Source organism: Dendrobates tinctorius, unplaced genomic scaffold (assembly GCF_039654945.1).
Source record: "Dendrobates tinctorius isolate UK_male_01 unplaced genomic scaffold, ASM3965494v1 ptg000010l, whole genome shotgun sequence".
Classification (NCBI taxonomy): Eukaryota; Metazoa; Chordata; class Amphibia; order Anura; family Dendrobatidae; genus Dendrobates; species Dendrobates tinctorius.
In genome coordinates, this window is record NW_027361678.1 from 8,813,624 (window position 1) to 8,835,879 (window position 22,256).

Genomic DNA, 22,256 nt, shown 5'->3' on the forward strand with positions numbered 1-22,256 from the left:
CATACCCATTGACACATGCCACTCAGCTGTCACTAAACTTCTATCTCTCACTTCCGCTTTTGGCCTCACCCAATGGTCTTTTGCAGCCACTCACAAAGATGGCCACACACTGGACCTCCTCTTCACCCAACTCTGCTTCTTATCTAATCTCTCTAACTCACCTCTACCTCTTTCTGACCACAACCTACTCACATTCTCTTCCCTTTCCTCTCCAGGTCCACACCCCACAAACTTGCACACCCTCGCAGAAATCTCAAACACCTTGATCTACACTCACTCTCTGAATCCCTTCTCCAGACATAAGTTCCCTACACAATGCCGATGCCGCTTTATATAACACCACAATAGCTGAAGCTCTTGAATCGCTCGCCCCTCTCACACATACTAAAGCTTGCAAAGTCGACAGATAACCCTGGCACACCAGGCTGACCAAAGAACTAAGGCGGGCTTCTAGGGTTGCTGAGTGGAGATGGAAAAGTTCACTCTCCGAGGACTTCATCGCATTTAAACAGTCCCTCACTACTTTCACAGCCACACTTGCAACAGCAAAACAAACCTACTTCTCATCTTTCATATCCTCCCTGTCTCACAACCCTAAACAGCTATTCAACATCTTCAATTCTCTCCTCCATCCCCCAGCACCTCCTCCCTCACAGTCTTCATCCCAACCCTAACCCATCTCTTCAACCTATCACTAACAACTGGTGTTTTCCCCTCATGCTTCAAACATGCCTCCCACCCATCCTTAAAAAGCACTCACTTGACCCATCCTCTGCTCTGTATCTAGCTATCGCCCCATATCACTTCTCCCCTATGCCTCAAAACTCCTGGAACAACATGTCCATTTCTAAATGTCCTCCCACCTCTCTTTTCTGCTCCCTCTTCAACCGCTTACAATCTAGCTTCCGACCGCGTCACTCCACTGAAACTCCCCTAACAAAAGTCACCAATGACCTACTGACTGCCAAAGCCAAACAACACTACTCTGTCCTCCTCCTCCTGGACCTGTCCTCTGCCTTTCACACAGTGGACCACTCCCTATTACTACAGACCTTCTCATCTCTTGGCATCACTGACTTTGCCCTATCTTGAATTGCGTCATACCGAACAGACCGGACATTCAGTGACTCCCTCTCACACACCACCTCCTCACCTCGCCCTCTATCTGTCAGAGTCCTGCAAGGTTCAGTCCTAGGGCCCCTGCTATTCTCTATTTACCCCTTTGGCCTGGGACAGCTCATAGAATTTCACGGTTTTCAGTATCACCTCTATGCTGATGACACACAGATCTACCTCTCTGGACCAGATATTATCTCCGTACTAACTCCGTACTAACCAATTCCAGAATGTCTGTCCGCTATTTCATCCTTCTCCGCTAGATTTCTAAAACTTAACATGGACAAAACAGAATTCATTATCTTCCCCCATCTCACTCGACTCCTCCAACAGACCTATCCATTAAAGTAAATGGCTGCTCACTCTCCCCAGTCCCACAAGCTAGCTGCCTTGGAGTAATCCTTGACTTTGGAGTAATCCTTGACTATGATCTCTCCTTCAAACCATATATTCAAGCCCTTTCCACTTCCTGCCGACTTCAACTCAAAAATATCTCCTGGATCCGTACATCTCCCTCCTTGACTACTGCAACCTCCTACTTTGTGGCCTCCCCTCTAACACTCTCGCATCCCTCCAATCTATCCTAAACTCTGCTGCCTGACTAATCCACCTGTCCCTCCACTATTCCCCAGCCTCTCCTCTCTGTCAATCCCTTCACTGGCTCGCTATTACCCAGACACTCCAGTTCCAAACCCTAACCATGGCATACAAAGCCATCCACAACCTGTCTCCTCCATACATCTGTGACCTTGTCTCCCAGTACTTACCTACACGCAACCTCCGATCCTCACAATATCTCCTTCTCTACTCCCCTCTTATCTCCTCTTTCCACAATCGCATACAAGCTTTCTCCCACACATCTCCCCTACTCTGGAACGCTCTACCCCAACATATCAGACTCTTGCCTACTGTGTAAACCGTCAAAACGAACCTGAAGACTCACCTCTTCTAACAAGCCTACAACCTGCAGTCAGGGTCGGACTGGCCCACCGGAGAACCGGAGGATTCTCCGGTGGGACCAGGAATTAACACCTGCTGGTATATTGGCCAGCAGCTGCCTAGAGCCCCCACTGCTCCAGGGGCGACAGCCAGTGGCGTGTCGCTAATAGCGGCACACCCAGCTGCTATGGGCCCCTGAGTCAAGGGGGACCCTCCCGCTGCCAGCAGAACAGCAGCTGGAGACAGGAGCCTGTCCCCTCTTCTATAGAGAAATGAACATTCACGCTTCCCCACACCCCCATGGGCGTGGAGAGGAGTGAATACCATTTCACTTTAATAGTGGGCAGTGTTAGTCACAAGTTGAGGCTAACACTGCCCGCATATAAAGCCAGTGCTGCTGAATCAGGGCCCTGGAGGTGGGCCACTAAAGGCCATGAACCCTGTGTCACAGTCCAATTCTTGGATCTGTGTCAGATTCAGGATTCCCTCATTTAAATCTGATTTTTTTTTTCCTTTCAGGCCTGGGAGCTTAATATGGGTTTTTGCCCCCGGTGCCCATAGGTGTAATTGCATGTCTGTTGGTTTCCCTGCTGATGTGACCACTCCCTTGGCTATATAAGGTCACATGGTGTATCAGCAGGTGTTGGTGATAGCAGTTCCTTTTTGGATTCCAACCACAGTGAAGTGAGTAGCTGGCTCTGAGGTGTCGAGCCACTGCTGAAACTGGTGCTGAACTCTGCCTGCCTGGTGTCTGCAGCAGAGATAGATGGTGAAGGTAGCAGCTGGCTCTGAGGTGTCGAGCCACTGTGGGTCGTGTCTCACAGGACAGGTATACGTGACATCCTGATTGCGATCCCTGCAGCATGGGACTGGAGCAGAGCTGCAGAGATCCGATGCCATCCTGCTTCCTGCCCGCCTGCTCGGCACTTCCTGTCCGACACAGCGCGGCTGGATGACGTTATCATTCAGCGTGGCTGTTTCAGAGAGGAAGCTGCTGGGACGTGCTGCGGTTGCGGGGAACCTGCGGAGAGGTGAGTGGGTGCTGTGTGTGAGAGAGTGGTGCGGTGCTGTCTGTGTATGGTGCTGTGTGTGTGTATTGGAGATTGGCAATGATGTGGGTGATGGAGAGAGCAGTGATGGGGGTGGTGGGGGAGAAGGCAATGTTGGTGGTGGTGCAAAGGACGATGGGGTTGGTGGGGCAAAGTTGGAGGTGGTGGAATGGGCAATAATGGGTTGGTGGGGGAGAAGGCAATGATGGTTATGGTGGAAAGGACAATGATGATGGTGGTGGGGGGGAGGCAATGATGGAGGTGTTGGAATGGGCAATGATGGGGGTGGTGGGGAAGAAAGCAATAATGGTTGTGGTGTAAAGGACAATGATATTAGTGGTGGAAAGAACAATGGTGGTCGGAGAGGAGGCAATGATGGAGGTGGTGGAATGGGCAATGATAATAATATATAATAATAATAATAAATTTTATTTTTATAGCGCCGACATATTCCGCAGCACTTTACATTTCAGAGGGGATTTGTACAGACAATAGACATTACAGCATAACAATAATCACATACAGTAGATTATAACAAATACCAAGAGGAATGAGGGCCCTGCTCGCAAGCTTACAGTCTATGAGGAAAGAGGTAGACACGAAAGGTGGGTGGTAACAGTTGCCCTGATTGTATGGACCAGCCATAATGTTAAGTGTGTAACAGTACAGACACAAAGGGCTAATGGATGCATAAAGCATGTGGGAACATGATGCTGGGAACCTGGTTATGGTTCCAACACAATGATGGAGGTGGTGGGTGAGAAGATAATGATGGAGATGGTGATGAGGACAATGATGGAGGGGGAGAACAAGGATGGACGTGGAGGGGGGCTGCATTATACTCTGAGGGGGCTACATTATATTCTGTGGGGGGCTGCATTATATTCTGTGTGGGGGCTGCATTATTCTCTCAGGGGGTTACATCATACTATATTAGGGGAGCTGCATTATGTCCTATGATGGGGCTACAGTATATTCAATGGGGGGCTGCCTTATGAGGGGGTTGCATTATACTCTGAGGGGGCTACATTATATTCTGTGGAGGGGCTGCATTCTACTATATGAGGGGGGGCTGCATTATATTCTATGGGGGGCTGCATTATACCGTATGAGGGGGTTGCATTATATTTTGTGGGGTGCTGTATTGTACCCTATGAGGGAGAATGCAATATATTCTATGAGGGGGGCTACTTTTATATTCTATGAGGGGGCTAACCCAACCCCTGCTACATAATTAAGACGTGTACTACCTTATATTATACCCTGATATTAGCACGTTTTACCACACAATTGGTGGTCTTGTAATTATTTCTATGTAGCTACATAGTGGGCCCAAAAAATTATTTTCTCTGGTGGGCCCCAGGTGCTCCAGTCTGACACTGCCTGCAGTAACCACTGATCCACCAAACCACTGCATGGTCAGCTCTGCCCTCACCTATTGTATCATCGCCCATCCCTTGTAGATTGTGAGCCCTCGCGGGCAGGGTCCTCTCTCCTCCTGTACCCAGGGCCGTATTTAGAGTTTATGCTGCCCTAGGCACTTTTAGTGCTGCCTCCCCCATTAGTGAGTGTGACTAATCCAGACACTTAGGCTACTTTCACATCAGCGATTTTTGCCATTCTCCCCGGTGGAGCCGTCTCCCCGGTGGAGCTGTCTCTCTGGTGCACCCGTCTCCTCAGTCCACCCCTCTCCCCAGTGCAGCCATCTCCTCAGTGCACCCATCTCCCCAGTGCACCCGTCTCCCTAGTGCAGCCATCTCCCCAGTGCACTGAGTGCAGCCTCCACTCATTCTCCACCCGGTTCACTCTCCCCCCCCAGCCGCTCACTCTCTCCCCCCCAGCCGCTCACTCTTCTCCCCCCCAGCCGCTCACTCTTCTCCCCCCCAGCCGCTCACTCTTCTCCCCCCCAGCCGCTCACTCTTCTCCCCCCCAGCCGCTCACTCTTCTCCCCCCCAGCCGCTCACTCTTCTCCCCCCCAGCCGCTCACTCTTCCCCCCCCCCCAGCCGCTCACTCTTCCCCCCCCCCCAGCCGCTCACTATTGCCCCCCCCGCCGCCGCTCACTCTCCATCCGGCTCACCTGGCTGATGCTGCTGCATGTCACCTCTAGCCAGGCGCCGGTATCTGTTCTTCCTGTTTGTGTGAGTGCGCGGTCACGTGGTACCGCTCATTAAGCTCATGAATATGGGCGCCACGCCTATGAGAGTGGAGTGGTGTCCATATTCATTACTGTAATGAGCGGTACCACGTGACCGCACACAGAGTCAGGAGGAGCCAGGAGGTGAGTATGATGTCATCGAGGGAGGGGGGAGGGATGGACCGACCGGAGGGGGAAAAAAAAAATAACATTGCTGAGGTGCCGCCCCTCCGCAGAGTCCCGCCCCAGGCGCAGGCCCACGAGTGCCTAATGGGAAATACGGCCCTGCCTGTATCAGTCATGACTTGTATTATTTAAGATTACTGTACTTGCTTTTTATTATGTATACCCTTTTCACATGTAAAGCGTCATGGAATAAATGGCGCTATAATAATAAATAATAATAGTCTTATGACCACCACATACTCGCTGATTTAAAAAAATAAATACTGTACATACTTGCCTCTCCTTGTTCCCCCGGTACTCCAGTCTCTCCAGCGCATCTACTCAACTCCACTGCCTGGCACAGCGTTGTGCGCGATGATGTGACATCATCGCACCTGCTGCATCGGAAGCAGAGGGAGAATGATGGGAGAGAGAGTGTCACCTGGCACTTTCTCCTCCATGATTCATTTCAACTGTATCGGCATCGATGATACTGATACAGTTGGAAGCAGGGGGTGCCCAGAGTTGGCTTTTGCACTGGGCCCCCCTGACTCAAGGGCCTCATTAGTGACACGCCACTGGCTGGGGGCCCCTGGGGAAGTGGAGGCCCAAGGCAAATGCCTAGTTTGCCTGCCCCTAACGTTGACCCTGCCTGCCAGATTGCTTAAGTGTTTGCTAGGTGATCCGGCAGGTCTCAAACTGCAGAAGACGACCGGAGCATCGCTGAGAACAGAAGATGGCGACTGGTAAGTATTATGCTAGGGGCAGGGAGCGTAGATTAGTTGCAAAACTCCGGTGCTGCAATAAAAAAACCCCGCTGTAGTGGTGCTTTGAATAACACAGAACCGAACTCCAAATACAAGTGTGAGCCAAACTTTGAACTGATAAACTGGTCCTATCTACGTTGATAGTCATCTGCAGGGAAATTATACTGTGTTTCCCATGACTGTAACCACTTCAATTATTGCAATTATTTATTCTCCTATCTCAGTATTATGTACCAGATTGAAATAAACAATTGTGTTTTGCAGGTATGAAATGATGTGCCAGTGCTGGATCACTGAGCCTAAACGGAGACCCTGCTTTTCAGACCTGAAAAGACGGTTGGAAGCTATTTGGGGACGTCTATCCGTGCTATCAGGAAGTCGAGACCCACTGTATGTGAATCTCGGGGAGACTTGTGGAGCTTCGGCTGCAGACTCCATTTTGCACTCTGCTTTTGACAATGATGACCAATGCTGTGTGGACACTTCTCAAACATGTGGCGCAGCAGCAGTCAGTAGCAACTATCGCTATATTGTGAACCCTGGGTGCCTTAGAGAAGCAGACGAGTGGCCTCCAAATGTACAGACCGCAGAAGCTAGAGGCCTCCTGCATGCAGATGACGATGACGAAGAAGAGGACATTCAGGATGCTCGTGTTGTTATTAACCTCTAGTACAAACCTTCCGATTGGAAGGTGCCCATTGACGCTAAATGAGTGTCTCCTGACTTGGCACGATCAGGTAACGCTCTTTATGGCTATGGCACCTGAGACACCAGCTGGAAAAATTAATATTGTGGACAGAGGGGATAGCGATCAGCAGAGCTCTTTCCTTGCTTGCTGTGTCCCATAGGAGGATGAATTCCTAGTTGACTTGATGCAGAATTTTTTTTGCGGCCGTCCATTCATCTGAATGGGGCTTGTGGAAATTCATGCACATACTACAACCCTATTTAGATCGTCGGAATGGATTTTTTTTTTCTGCAATTAATTGGCCGTGTGTTAATAGGATGTAACAATGCTGTCTGGCTCTGCTCCTTCCTTACTTGCCTGGAAAAACATCACGCATGCTCAGGTGATCAAAGCACGCGAGTCCTCGTAACGTGTATGAGTACATTAAAACGAGGCTCCGGCCAGGCTGTGATACTTTTTTTATAGCACCAAGACTTCAGAAGCACTCTTAAAGCCATTAAATAAATTTACGAGCCTCAAACAAAAGAGAGAAACAGGTGGTCATTATATTGGTTACTTTTTGTTTCTAGTCCTATGAATGAATGGAGTACATTTAAAGGGGTTGTCTAGGCTTGGGATCCAAATCTGCAGTCATTCTATCTGTGCGTGCTGTCTCTGGTGCTGGCAGCGGGTGCGTGAGCTCAAGTATGTGATTTGCATACATGTGGTCACATGCTGACTAGACATGTGCAGCTTCGCTCCATACAAGTGAATTGGGCGTGGCCAAATACGTCTAGTCAGAATGTGGCCGGAAGTATGCAAACGGCATACTTGCAGTCAGATACCCGCCCGCTTCCGGCGTCGGAGAATCCGAACAGTGACTGCGTCAGACTTTTAGCCCAAACCTGGACAACTACTTTAGTGTCAAAAAAATTACACTCTTAAGTTGTCACTCAAAACAAATTGGGCGCTCTCACTAATCCTTTCTAATTTTTGGGCAGCTATAGATTAGGAAAAATTAAAATGTGGCAAATTTATCACAGTGGTTCATGCTGTATGATAAATCTAGCTCTTCTGTAGTCCTCATTCAGACGTCAGTGATTTTTCTGTTACATGAAAAAAAAAAGTCTGATATTCATCAGTGATTTTTTTTCTACCTGATTTTCACCAGTTTTTACCGTCAAGTATTTTCATAGTGATTTTTGTAGTATGAACAAAAAAAAAATTGCAAAGCATTTTCTGCTCATTGAAATGTTTAAAAAAAACAGACGCCAACAGTCCGTCAGACTTTCCGTGGTCATATAGTGCATGGATAATTTTGATGAAAAATTGACATGTCTCCGTGAATTTTTTTTTTCAGACACAGGATACACAAAAATACACAGACGTGTGAATAGTTCCTTAGATTATACATGGGTATGTGATCTGTCCAAAACCTGATAGAACTTGTATGTTGAACAATGATGTCTGAATGGGGCCGTAGACCATTTTTGTCTATTGGATTAATTTGCACCAATATCTTGGCACATGAGTCACATTTTAAGCCACAACTTTTCCACTAAATTACACTTTTTTTCCATTGTCGTTTCTACTGCCATCTAAGTCTATATGCCAGTTTTGGGGCAAAAATTGCACAAGAATTCTGGTGGATTTAGCCACCCCCCCTACTGTATAACTAAACTAAGGTGGCTGCAAGGTCTGTGACTATTACTGTACAAGTTCACTTTGAAGACTAGCGGTTTGGCCCTTACATAGAGGAGATCTAGGAGCCACTTTAGATGTATATATTTTTTTACCTGACTTGCGCTAACAGCTAGCAAACTCCTATTTTTACCAGGCGGAATGGTATCACAACCGTAGCACATGATCAACTCGTCAGTGAGACTTCCTACATCCATGTGAGCCCTGAATCAACTACTCAATGCAATATATTGGGGAAAGCTCTGATATCTAGTTGAGGCACAAACACGTTAACTTGGACTACAAGGAACGGATAAAGAGGGAGAACAATGACGTCTATACTGTTGTTTTCAGCTGGAAAATGTTGGCTTCCTCAAAATAGAAGTCCGTCACTGTAGAACAAACTGGGATTTGCACGTATCATATTTGGTTCCTATTATGTATGTGTTTTTTGTTTTCTTTCCTTTTTTTTTAGCTAAGCGATCAACTGTTGTACTATAATGCTTCCAGAACCAAAATAATATTTTTCTAGAATGTGTGACTTTGAATTTTATTGCACCACCTCAGTTCGAAAAAATAACCTGATTTGAAATTACAAGAATATCTATCTAATTTTTTTTTATATAAATGCAATGATGTTTAAAATGTACCCCCCATTCCCCATTATAAATACAGATTAGACCCCCTCTGACCTAAAACGGAGCCTTTTACTAAACTATATTGTTGGGATATTATGCCTGTCATCCAGCTGAAAATGACATTTGACAGGCAGTGAGCCTATCAGGAACGATGGGTGTGTTGTGACCATGCCCCTCCCTAAAGTCCTTTTTAGGTGGATGCCAACCCCAGTATACAACCAATCAAACTCTGGTTCTGGGATCTATAAAGTGTGCCTACTAGTCCTGTTTCTCTAAAAAATCCCTATGGTTACTATGCCTCTTTAATATGACAAAAACACTTACAGCTCATTTTTTGTGCAGTTGAAGCTTAAAAAGTAAACTTTTAATTTTTATTTCAGAAATGGATAGATGAATATAAGCATTTTTGTAACGTGATCAGGAAGACCTCCATCAACCACAATGTAAAGGTCTCTAAAAGCAACATTTATTAACTATTAAACTATGAAAAGGGAAAAAGATAAAAACACACTTTGCCTACGCTTTTCGAGCACTAAGGTTCTTATACTATGTTTTAGAGCCTTAGTGCTCTAAACGCGTAGGTCTAGTGTGTGTGTTTTTTATATTTTTCCCTTTTTGATATTTTAATACATACTATTTCAATAATGTTTTTATAGTCCCTTCTATTGTGGTTGCTGGAAGTCTTCCTGCCTTCGGCCTGATTATTTTCAGCCGGGAGCCAGACCGTGGACTCTGCCTGTGCACAGCACCTTTCTTAGATTGAACGATATGGACAGGATGAGCTGATATATACATTTTCATGTGTACTAGTGATTTATGAGAGGGAATTAAGACCATGTTTACTCTTTAAAGTCATACATATGCTTTTTTTTTTCCCCGTTGGAAATGCTGCTGTTCTCCTGAATGCGGCTTTGTTTTTCTTTTTCTATGGCCTCCTCTTCCCTTTTATATAAATTTTGCATTTTTACCAAGTGGGTGTGGTCCTCAATTCTTCTCTTTGGGAGTCTTCATAAGGATCCACCCAGTTGGCAGGAAAGACTAGATTTCTATGTAGGGAAGAGGGGCGCCATATATCCAGAACGGAGCGGCTTAGGGGCAAAATAAAAACAAGAGGAAAAATACATATTTATGGCAAGTGACAGGTCCCCTTTAAGAATGTAAAGGGAAAGAAAAAACTTTTTTTTTTTTTTAAATGTTCTCACTTTAAGAACATTGCAGCTAAGCGACACTATTCTTCAAAAAGCTTAAAGTGCAGAAGGAGATTGTGGTGCACAGGAAAGACTAATTTCTAACACACAAGTGTCATTTGCTCTTCTTTATAAATGGTACTGAAATATGGACCGAATTTTGGATGATTTAATTTATTTTTTTTTGGTGGGGGGAGGATTTATAACTTTCATAAATATCATCTGTGTATGAGAGAAACTTGTGTGTGTAAATTGTTACACTAAGCTCATGTTTAGTATTCTAATATACTTTTCAGCTTGCATGAGTTTGTTATTGATATTACAGAGCAATAATCTGGGAGGCTCCTACTAGAAGGTTAATCATCGAACATTTTAGTCAGGTTCTTTATGGGTAAATCTGCCTGTTTAATTGTAAATAATTATGTCTTGAATTAAGAAATAAAAACAGAAGCAAGTGTTATGTAACACTCACTCACTGATACGAGAGTTGCTTGCTGGCCTTCCAGTATGTACATTAGGCCTCTTTCACACATCAGTTTTTTGCCTTCAGGCGCGATCCGGCTTTTTTTTGTAAAACCGGATCCGGCAAAATGCAATGCCGGATCCAGTTTTTCCCCATTGACTTGCATTAGCGCCGGATCGTGCCGGATGGCATTGCGTTTCATCCGTTTTTTGCCGGATCCGGCAACTTGTCTCATTCCGGCGTCTGGAAAAAACGGCTACTGTAACGTTTTTTGTCTCCGGCGAAAAAGCCGGAAGCGCCGGATTCGGCGCTTCCAGCTTTTTGCTACAATGAAAGTCTATGGGCGCCGGAATGCGCCGGATCCAGAAAAAGACGGATCCAGCCACCGGATCCGTTTTTTTTAAGTCTGCGCATGCTCAGATCCAATTGGCCAGCCCCCAGGAACAGATATAACCTGCTAGACGGATCCAGCAAAAAAACGGATCCGTTTCTACAGTTCTCCAAAATTTATGCCGGATCCGTTTTTTCTAAAAATAGCCGGATCCTGCCTGACGGCAAAAAACTGATGTGTGAAAGTAGCCTGTGATCCTCATCATATAAGGCAGCAGACCGTAATGATAATGACTGTTTGGGTCTTCCATCTTCTCACTGGTAGGTTCGTTATTTCTGTGAACATATCTGCTTATTTTGTTTTCTTCTTTTTACATTTTGTTACTTTGAATATAATATAATTTGAAGCATTTTCACTAAATTGGGTCTTCAAAAGAAGAGGAGTTATATTTTTTTTCCAGGAACTTTACTGCCAACTAATGATGTCTTAATGCATCTTATTAATTCATAAACAAACTGTTGTATAGCCAGGGAAAAGGAATCTGTCAGCAGGATTTTTCTATTTGATCTCAGAGCAGCATGATGTAGGGCAAGAGATCCTGATTCCAGCGATTTGTCACTTACTGACTTACGGCTGTGTTTTGCTTACTAAATAAAAATCAGTGTTATCAGCAGCAGATTATCAATACAGGACTAGGTGTCTCGTGCTTCCTTTTCAAACCCCGCGCCCACCACTGATTTTATAAAGAAAGCTGCCAATCAGTGGTGTGGGCGGGGTTATACACAGCTCAGCATTCTGAGATCTGCAGCAGAGAAAACAGGGATTGTATCACAATTGTTGAGGGAGGTGTTTTGAATTCACTTTCTGGCCTGCCTCTGGTTGCTAGTGAAGGTAGTGGACATTTTGAGTACCTGGTGATGCCTTTTGGGATCACTAATGCCACTAAAACCTTCCAATCCTTTATGAATGATATTTTTCGGGACTTTGTGGATAAGTTTTTGATCATCTATACGGATGATATTTTGATCTTTTCCAGTGATTGGGATTCTCATGTGGAACATGTCCGGACTGTGTTCCGGATTTTGAGGGAAAATTCCCTGTATGTTAAGGGATCGAAATGCCTCTTTGTTGTACAGAGGATTTCATTTTTGGGATTTATTTTGTCTCCGTCGGCTATTGAAATGGACCCGGCCAAGGTACAGGCCATTTATGATTGGGTTCAGCCCACTTCTTTGAAGGCTCTCCAGAAGTTTTTGGGTTTTGCTAAATTCTATCGTAAATTTATAGGTAATTTTTCTGGTATTGTCAAACCACTGACTGATCTGACCAAGAAGGGAGCTGATGTGCTGAATAGGTCTCCAGAGGCTGTCTTGGCATTTCAGGAGCTTAAGCGGAGATTCACTTCTGCTCCGGTTCTACGGCAACCAGATGTCTCACTTCCATTTCAGGTGGAGGTAGATGCTTCTGAGATTGGTGCAGGAGCTGTTTTGTCCCAAAAAGATCCGGTGACTTCTAAAATGAATCCTTTTCTCGAAAATTCTTCCCCATCTGAACGTAACTATGACGTGGGGAATCTGAATTTGTGGCCATGAAATGGGCATTTGAAGAGTGGAGACATTGGTTGGAGGGAGCTAGACATCAAGTCGTGGTCCTCGCCAACCACAAGAATTTGATTTATCTTGAATCCGCCAAACGCTTGAATCCTAGACAGGCTAGGTGGGCCTTGTTTTTCACGCGTTTTAATTTTGTGGTCTCTTTTCTTCTGGGCACTAAGAATGTTAAGGCGGACGCCCTTTCTAGGAGTTTCTTTGCGGATTCTCTTATTGTGACCGAGCCTACTGCCATCCTAGGTGAGGGGGTAGTTCTTTCCGCCATCTCGACCCATTTGAGACGTGCCCTGGAGGAATTTCAGGAGGACAAACCTGAACGTTGTCCTATGGGAAAATTGTATGTTCCTGACCAGTGGAGGAAGAGAGTGATGTCTAAAATTCATTGCTCCGCGTTGGCTGGTCATCCAGGTATTTTTGGTACCAGAGATGTGGCGAGTCGGTCTTTTTGGTGGCCTGCCTTATCTCGTGATGTCAGGAATTTTGTGCAGTCCTGTGGGACTTGTTCTCGGTCTAAACCCTGTTCTCGTTCTAATGGGTTGTTGATGCCCCTGCCGGTGCCCAAGAGGCCATGGACCCATATCTCAATGGATTTTATTTCTGATCTTCCTGTCTCTCAGAGAATGACTTATCTAGGTGATTTGTGATAGATTTTCTAAGATGGTCCAAGATGGTCCATCTTGTACCACTCCCAAAGTTGCCATCATCTTCAGAGTTGGTGCCCTTGTTTTTACAACAGGTGGTTCGGTTGCATGGGATTCCTGAGAACATTGTGTCGGACAGAGGAGTCCAGTTTGTTTACAGATTTTGGAAAGCTTTTTGTTCCAATCTGGGAATTCAGTTATCTTTCTCCTCTGCGTTACATCCATCAGACCAATGGGCAGACAGAGAACAAACCCGACTTTGGATTCCTATTTGAGATGTTTGATATCTGCTGATCAGGATGACTGGGTCTCATTTTTGCCCTTGGCCGAAATTGCGCTAAACAATAGAGCTAGTTCTGCCACTTTGATGTCGCCCTTTTCTGTAACTTTGGGTTTCATCCTCGATTTTCTTCAGGGCAGGTGGAAACTTCGACCTGCCCAAGTGTGGACACTGTGGTAGAGAGAATGCAGCAGATTTGGGACCAAGTGGTGGATAAGTTGTCCTTCTCTCAGGAAAAAGCCCAGCGGTTTTCCAACCGGCATAGGACCATTGGTCCCAGGTTTAAAGTGGGTGATATGGTTTGGTTGTCGTCAAAGAATATTTCTATGAAGGTTGCATCTCCAAAGTTCAAGCCAAGATTCATTGGACCTTATAAGATTTTGGAGATTCTTAATCCTGTTTCTTTTCGATTGGCTCTTCCAGCTACGTTTAAGATCCATAACGTGTTTCATAAATCTCTGTTGAAGAGGTTTGTTGACCCAGTAGTTCCTATGGCAGCACCTCCTGATCCTGTATTGGTTAAAGGCAATGTGGAATATGAGGTAGAGAAAATATTGAATTCTCGTTTGGCTAGACGGAGACTCCATTACTTGGTCAAATGGAAGGGTTAAGGCCAGGAGGATAATTCTTGGGTCTCTGCTTCTGACATTCATGCCGATAGATTGGTTCGTGCTTTTCACCGGGCCCATCCTGATCGGCCTGGTGGCGTGGATGAGGGTTCGGTGACCCCTCCTCAAGGGGGGGGTACTGTTGCGAATTCACTTTCTGGCCTGCCTCTGGTTGCTAGTGAAGGTAGTGGAGCTGGTTGTATTGACAGAGGAGACGCGAGTTCTCTTTCCGGGCTCCCTCTGGTGGTTACAGGAGGTAATGGAGCTGCTCTAATTGACAGAGGCCTGCCACCTGATAATGAGGACGATGATTGGACATCTGGAGTCTCTGACTGGATTTAAGACAACCGACTCCCTCTATCCCTGCTGGTGATTTTTCCTGCCTCCTGAGGTCTTAGTTTCCAGTTCAGTCCCTGCATGCTCAAGCTAAGTGTTCTTTGCTATTGTGCACATTCAAATTTGGTTTTGTCTATTCAGTTTTATGTGGTCAGCCAGCCCCGACTGGGGCTGTGCTCAATTTCCATCCTTACGTTATTGTTTGTGTTTTTGTCCCTTATTAGATTGGCCTCTTTTTGCTCTGCTTTCAGAATATGCCAGAGTGCTGATATAGTGGGAGAAGTCTAGTGACTTCAGAGTTTTTGCTATCAGAAGTGTTGGACATTTTTGCAGGGTTTTTTGCGTGATTGCAGAGAGTGTCTTTCCTTTCCTGTCCTTTCTAGTTAGTGTGGGCCCCATCGTTTGCTCAGCCTATTTTCCTACCTGTGTCTGTTTTCATCTTGTCTCACCGACATATGTTTGGGGGCTGTCTATTCTTTTGGGGTCTGCTCTGGGGCAGTTTAGATTTCCCCTTTTCTTGCTTTAGGCTTATTTAGTTCTCCGGCTGTGTCGAGGTGTCTAGAATCATCGTAGGCACACTCCACGGCTACTGCTAGTTGTGTGGATAGGATCAGGGGTCTGCAATCTGCTTAGTTACCAACCTCTCTGGTTTTCTGTAGCTTAGCTTGGTCTTATTTACCTCCTCGGTGACCCAATCATAACAGGGAGGGCTAAATTAACCCTTCACTGTTGACCAAGTGATTTCCAAATTAATTCACAGGATGTTGCTAGCAACGGAGAATGACCACACGGAGATGTGTCTCTGTATGTGAGGATCAAGGCAGATCACTAAGCACGTTTATTTTGCCACCTCTTTTATAGTATTTTGCTTAATTATTCAAAGTACCCAGTTACCAATATTATCGTCATGACACATTTTACTTTAAAAGCCAATAATATTGCAAGAAAATCGGAATATGTCCGAAGTTACGTGACGTAGAGAATAGAACAATAGCACATTCATTAGGGTCTCATATCTTGTGCAAGCTGGAACAGTCTGGTTTCATGACAACCGTGAACTTTCATCTAGTTAAGTTACAAAATTTAACTTGTAAACAACAAAATGGCTTTGCAAGCACAAAAATGGAGTCTGGAGAACAAGATGTCCCGTACATCTGAATACTGTACTTCACACAATGACAACATGCAGACAAGCAAGTGACATCGCTGGAATCAGGGTCTCTGCCCCAACATCATGCTGCTCTCAGATCATATAGAAAAAATCTGCTGACAGTTTCCCTTTCCTCATTTTGTATGTAGCATATTGGCAAGTATTGAAATTATTCAGATGTTTTAGATGGATGTCCAGTTTCGGGGCATTATTAAGAGAAGGCTTTACATCCATTGTATAATTGCTTCTACGTTAGAACAAAAGCTCTCTATAACACTGATGGGTCTGCAGCATTTTTAACAGAGCATGCAGATCCATTATGTATTCTGCAGATTTATAGTTGGGGAACCCATGGATTAAACGTTCCGGTGTTCTATTCTTCTCTTTCGAACTGAGAATTTTCATGAAAGTTGAAATGTTTAGAGAAACAACGGGCATATACAAGGATGAAGATAGACGAGTTTAGAAGAAACATGTACGGTTGTATCTTATATAGCTTTGGATTATTTTATGCCAGAATAGACTTTTTAGTATACGTGAAGGACTGAACATATCACCTGGAACTACATGGCTATAGATGACAGTATATACCCTAGATAAATTTTGTTAACTAATATGCAGTATCAGAGGTGCTATTCCAAGCCATAAGCTTGAGGGGTACTGGCCTTCACATGGCTGATGCCGTGTTATCAGTCATGTCTGTTGCGGCGCACCTATCCTCCCTGTATGCTGCAATTTACGAATAACAATTTTTTATGACGGTGGTGGAGATCTTTTGAAGGTAGCCATTCGCTTGGCTTCAACATCTTCATCAAGTAACCTTTTGAGATCGGTGCAGAGAAGAGCAGGGGCGACGACGCCTTTGGTTTCATCATTAGCTGTTCTAGTGCAGAATTTCCTTTCAACGACTACAAAATCACCAGGCTTCAGGTTATGACAGGTGTCGGTTTCTGCTGAATCTGTAAGAGAAGAAGAAACTAGAGAATGGGTGTTAGCAAGATATTTACTAAGCTGAATAACATATTGACCAGCACGGTCAGTTTCTTCTGATAACTGCTGAGGCTGGAAATTTGCAACTGGGGGGCCTGGCACCAAACAATATCTCATATGGGGACAGGCCATGTTTTGCAATAGGGGTAGTATGAATGTGATATAGTACAATGGGTATGAGCTCTGGTCATGGAGCCGCAGTCTACTGCATCATTTTGGTCAATTGTCCCTTCAGTGTGCCGTTCAGCCTCTCAACTTTCCCACTGGATTGTGGGTGGTACGGAGTATGGAGGGCTACAGTGGATCCAAGCACTGTCAGAACTTCTTGGTACACATGAGAAGAAAAGGCCGGACCTTGATCACTTTCAACAACTTCTGGAACCCCATATCTGCATAGGACTTCCATCACCAGTTTCTTCGCTATGGTTTTTGCAGTCATGTTGGTAACAGGGAATGCTTCCGGCCAACTGGAGAACATATCAACAACAACCAAACAGTATTCATACCATCCAGACTTGGGTAACGTGATATGGTCCACCTGGAGCCTTTGGAAAGGATAGTCGGGCTTAGCAAGGTGCTCCGGGGGTACACGTTGAAGTTGACCAGGATTGCAGGTCTGACAGATATTACAAGCACAGTTAAGCGCTGTCTTAACTGTGGAAATTCCCGGGGCCCAGTAGAATTTTTGCACCAGTGCAAGGGTCTGATTCTTTCCTCGATATATAGGCCCATGTGGCAATAGCCGGGTACATCCGCTTAAGGAGACACACGAGTTGGTCCTTTTCCCAGAGACCATTATCCATTCGTGCCCCATCAGTTTTCCATTGCTTCACCTCTTCCTTTGAAGACATTCTCTGCATCGTCATTAAGCAGTCTCGCGGGGTCCGACAGAAAACTTCAGTCTGTTGTAGATCATCAGGTGATTGTAGGGTCAATGCTTCTTGAAACTGTTTACGCTGAGAGCGTGTGGTCCCCATAGTTGGTATGTTTGGTTCAACAGGTAAAAGAGCGGCGGCTTTGCTTGCATATTCGCAAATGCATTGCCAACAGTCTGTGGACTGTTCCTAGGACCGTGCGCCTTAACTTTGATAATACCCACCTGAGTAGGTAATTTGATCGAGTCCATGAGGGTTTTAACAGCTTCAGCATTTTTCACTGGGGTTCCGGCAGTAGTAGTAAACCCTCGATTGGCCCATAGAGCCCCAAAATCGTGAGCAATACCAAATGCATACCTTGAGTCCGTGTATATATTAGCCCTTCTGTTCTTGGCCAAAGTACATGCAGTAGACAGAGCCTGGAGTCCTGCTTCTTGTGCTGACTGTGAGGGCGGGAGCACAGCTGCGTGCACTACAGTGTCCTCTGTGGTAACAGCGTATCCCGTGTGGAATCTACCAGACTCGTCAGCATATCTTGAACCATCTGTGTATAACACCAGATCAGGATTTGGGAGTGGATTCTCACTGACATTTGGTGGAGTAGCTGTTTCTTCAGACAGAAGTTGGGAACAATCATGTTGGAGATAATCCTCATCACTGCCATCTTTCCCTATATTTCATTATACCGTCTTTTAAGGCATTGTAAAGGGGTTGCATTAAGCGGGATGCATCCGGTATCCACTGACAACAATAAATACATAGTCCAAGAAAACGCTGGAGTTCAGCTTCATCTTTTGGGAAAGGAAGGGAGCTGACAGCTTTTTTTTCTTTCTTCTGTGAGGTGTCTGACACCCTGAAAGAGACAGTGACCCAAGAATATCACTTGACCAAGGCAAAACTGAAGTTTCGAGGCCGAAACCCGACAGTTCAGTGCTGCCAGATGCTTGAGGAGGCTAACAGTGGCAGCAATGGCTTCCTGCTCCGTCCGTGCACACAACAAAAAATCATCCACATACTGAAACTGTGTGACCTGGGGGTGATTTAACTGCCAGGGCAAGAGACACTCTCTTATGTTTTTTGCAAACTGGTTATTCTGGAGCGGAACTGTGATAATAAATCTGACCCTAGTAAATTTACTGGACATGTGGGAGAGATTACAAGCTGAGCAGTAACCTCGGGGAAGGGTCCCACAGAGATGGGTTTTGTAAGAGTAGGTTAATTGGGTCTGCCATCTACTCCGATTAAAACAGCGGGGGTATGACAATCTGTCTGAAAGTGACCGAGTCGGCCACAGCGCCAGCATTGCCGACGAGAATTGGCACGGCGGATCTGGGGAGTAAGGTTCCCAGTCATAGGATTGGGAGAGATATTGGAGTAGGGAGCTGAATTTGTGTATGATTGGAGCGCGGGAGCGTAGTTTGCTGTGTGCCACTGATAAGGAAGAGCTATATGCATGCAGCTGCAGTGGGGGCAGTGGGGGATGCTGGGACAGCTGCTGGCTGCTAGTTTGTTTTTTTATTGTTTTTTTTTCTTCTTTCCCTGCTGATACAGAGCGAGTTAATTTCTTCTGGAAACTTTTTTTTCTACTTTTAATGCATCATCCGGAGTGGAACAAATCTCTCGATTTGCTGCTATTTGCCTGTAGAAGGCCATGGGGGAAGTCTCTGGATCGGGTGACTAAAGTAGGAGGGGGTGGATACTCATAACCACTAGGAATATTAGGCATAGCAGGGACTGAGGCTGGCGGCGGTGGCTGATAATAGGTACTGTCAGCGTTTAACAAAGGAAAAGTGGGGGCTGCGACTCCAGGTCTCCTTGCTCCACAATTGTAACAGACCTCTCTCCACTGAGGATTAGTAACTCCGCATTTGGCACAAATCCACCCGGCAGGATCACAGGGTGGGGGCGTACTGAGTTTTGGTAGTCCAGGATATATCGGTGCCCTGGGGTTAAGGGGCACAGAGCTTACAGTCGGGAGGAGAGGCTTGATTTCCTGGGGAGGGACCTTATCATCTAGCAAGGAGACCTTGTTTCAAATCATCACTTTTAACTCTTTGTCTGCCTGACACATTAGTCTCAATCACAGTTCCGTCTTAATCACTTTCTCACACCACAGTCACTTTCTTGAACCACAAAACATCCAGTCCTTGCCATAATAATAGACGAGTTTTCCTTCTTCAACATAGCAATAACAAAAACAATCAGAATTCACTTCCTCTGTTCTTCCTAACACCTTCGTCCCACAATTAATGTGCCAAGCCACGAAATTCTTCTTTTTTTTTCCACGGATTCTCACCTTTAGAGCTAAATATCCTTACTTCAGTTGTGCACAATACTGGAGTGGCCGTTCAGTCTGTTCCACATATACCCAATATTCAATGCGGTACTCGGTGAAAGGAGGAGGGCCTCTCACACTATCCCTCCGGACACCTCTGGTTTATATATATATATATATATATATATATATATATATATACCTGAGTTACGTATCCTACCCAATCTTCGATCACTTCACCACGCCTGATTCTAACAGTGATCAGGATTTCAGGATATTTTGACTATAAAGAGAGTCACAATCACTGGTCAATCCGGGGTGTCCGTTCCTTATGAGGTACAGTTCGAGCACTGGGCCCCCAACGGGACTGCACCTCTATATGATTCCACCCAAGAATCACCCCACCATCAAGGACAAACCTCAGATCCGCTTTGCAGTAACAAACACAGGAAACCCACCAACGGTCAGTCTGAACAGTATAACTGCCAACTTACCGTGGTTGTCGTGGGGGATGATCAGTCCCAATTTTCCAGCGCCTGTATCCGGTCCGAGGGTCCTTTGTCTTGTTGTCCTCCGGGGGCAGAGGCGTCCCTGTTCGGGGGCCCCACGTTGGGCGCCAAACTGTTGAGGGAGGGCTAAATTAACCCTTCATGGTTGACCAAGTGATTTCCAAATTAATTCACAGGATGTTGCTAGCAACGGGGAATTACCACTCGGAGATGTCTCTGTATGGAAGGATCAAGGCAGATCACTAAGCCCGTTTATTTTGCCACCTCTTTTATAGTATGTTGCTTAATTATGCAAGGTACCCAGTTACCAATAGCATCGTCGTGACACATTTACTTTATAAGCCAATAGTATTGCAAGAAAATCGGAATATGTCCCTAGTTACGTGACGTAGAGAATAGAACAATAGCACATTCGTCAGGGTCTCATATCCCATATCTTGTGCAAGCTGGAACAGTCTGGTTTCAAAATTTAATTCGGAAACAACAAAATGGCATCGCAAGCACAAGAATGGAGTCTGGAGAACAAGATGTCCCGTACATCTGAATACTGTACTTCACACAATGACAACATGCAGACAAGCAAGTGACATCGCTGGAATCAGGGTCTCTGCCCCAACATCATGCTGCTCTCAGATCATATAGAAAAAATCTGCTGACAGTTTCCCTTTCATCATTTTGTATGTAGCATATTGGCAAGTATTGAAATTATTCAGATGTTTTAGATGGATGTCCAGTTTCGGGGCATTATTAAGAGAAGGCTTTACATCCATTGTATAATTGCTTCTACGTTAGAACAAAAGCTCTCTATAACGCTGATGGGTCTGCACCGTTTTTAACAGAGCATGCAGATCCATTATGTATTCTGCAGATTTATAGTTGGGGAACCCATGGATTAAACGTTCCGGTGCGCTATTCTCTTTCGAACTGAGAATTTTCTTGAAAGTTGAAATGTCTGGAGAAACAACGGGCATATACAAGGATGAAGATAGACGAGTTTAGAAGAAACATGTACGGTTGTATCTTATATACAGTAGCTTTGGATTATTTTATGCCAGAATAGACTTTTTAGTATACGTGAAGGACTGAACATATCACCTGGATCTACATGGCTATAGATGACAGCAGCGTCGGACTGGCCCACCGGGGAACCGGAGGATTCTCCGGTGGGCCCTGGCATCTGGTGGGCCCTGGCACCTGCAGGCATACAGGGCCAGCAGTTGCCTAGGGCCCCCGCTGCTCCAGGGGCCCCCAGCCAGTGGTGTGTCGCACACCATGCAGCTGCTATGGGGGCCCGTGCCAGCGGAGCAGCAGCGGGTGTCAGGAGGCAGGAGCCCCTGTCCCCGCTGCTAAAGAGAAATGAATATTCACTGCGAAGCAGTGAATATCATTTCAGGTCTCCACCCCCAGAGGCCCCGCCCCCAGCCCAGTAAGCCGCTCTGCATCTGTAAATCAGGGCCGGCGCCGCCCTCAGGCCCCTCTGCTCCTGACTCACAGCCAGTGCGCGATGACGTCACTACATCGCGCACCCGCTGTGTGTCTGGCAGAGGGGGCAGCTCCTGACACTGAAGCCGGGATCAGCGTGGGAGCGAGGAGGAGAGGTGAGTATTGTTTTGTTTTTTTATATCTCTCTCGCTCTCTCTATCTCTATTTCTCAATATATCTCTCTCTCTATCTCTCTTATATCTATCTTTCTATCTCTATCTATTATCTATATCTATCTATCTCTATATCTATCTATTATCTATATCTATCGCTCTATCTATCTTTCTATCTCTACATCTATCTCTATATCTATCTATCTATCTCTATATCTTTCTATATATATCTCTATATCTATCTATTATG

At 45.5% G+C, this 22,256-nt stretch overlaps 1 protein-coding gene and 1 long non-coding RNA gene across 2 annotated transcripts in view; one reads left to right on the plus strand and one right to left on the minus strand.

The window, feature by feature from the left end:
- Positions 1-9,056, plus strand: part of TYRO3 (TYRO3 protein tyrosine kinase) — a 239,960-nt gene extending 230,904 nt beyond the window's left edge. The window contains exon 19 of the mRNA XM_073586473.1: positions 6,436-9,056. Coding sequence (XP_073442574.1) covers positions 6,436-6,841 — 406 coding nt within the window. The 3' untranslated portion in view covers positions 6,842-9,056. The remainder of the gene's footprint in view (positions 1-6,435) is intronic.
- Positions 9,057-16,248: 7,192 nt separating this feature from the next.
- Positions 16,249-22,256, minus strand: part of LOC141098575 (uncharacterized) — a 105,487-nt gene continuing 99,479 nt past the window's right edge. Inside the window, exons 3-4 of the long non-coding RNA XR_012234289.1 lie at positions 20,397-20,627; positions 16,249-16,721 (exon numbers count right to left, since the gene is read on the minus strand). This is a non-coding gene — a long non-coding RNA (uncharacterized lncRNA). The remainder of the gene's footprint in view (positions 16,722-20,396; positions 20,628-22,256) is intronic.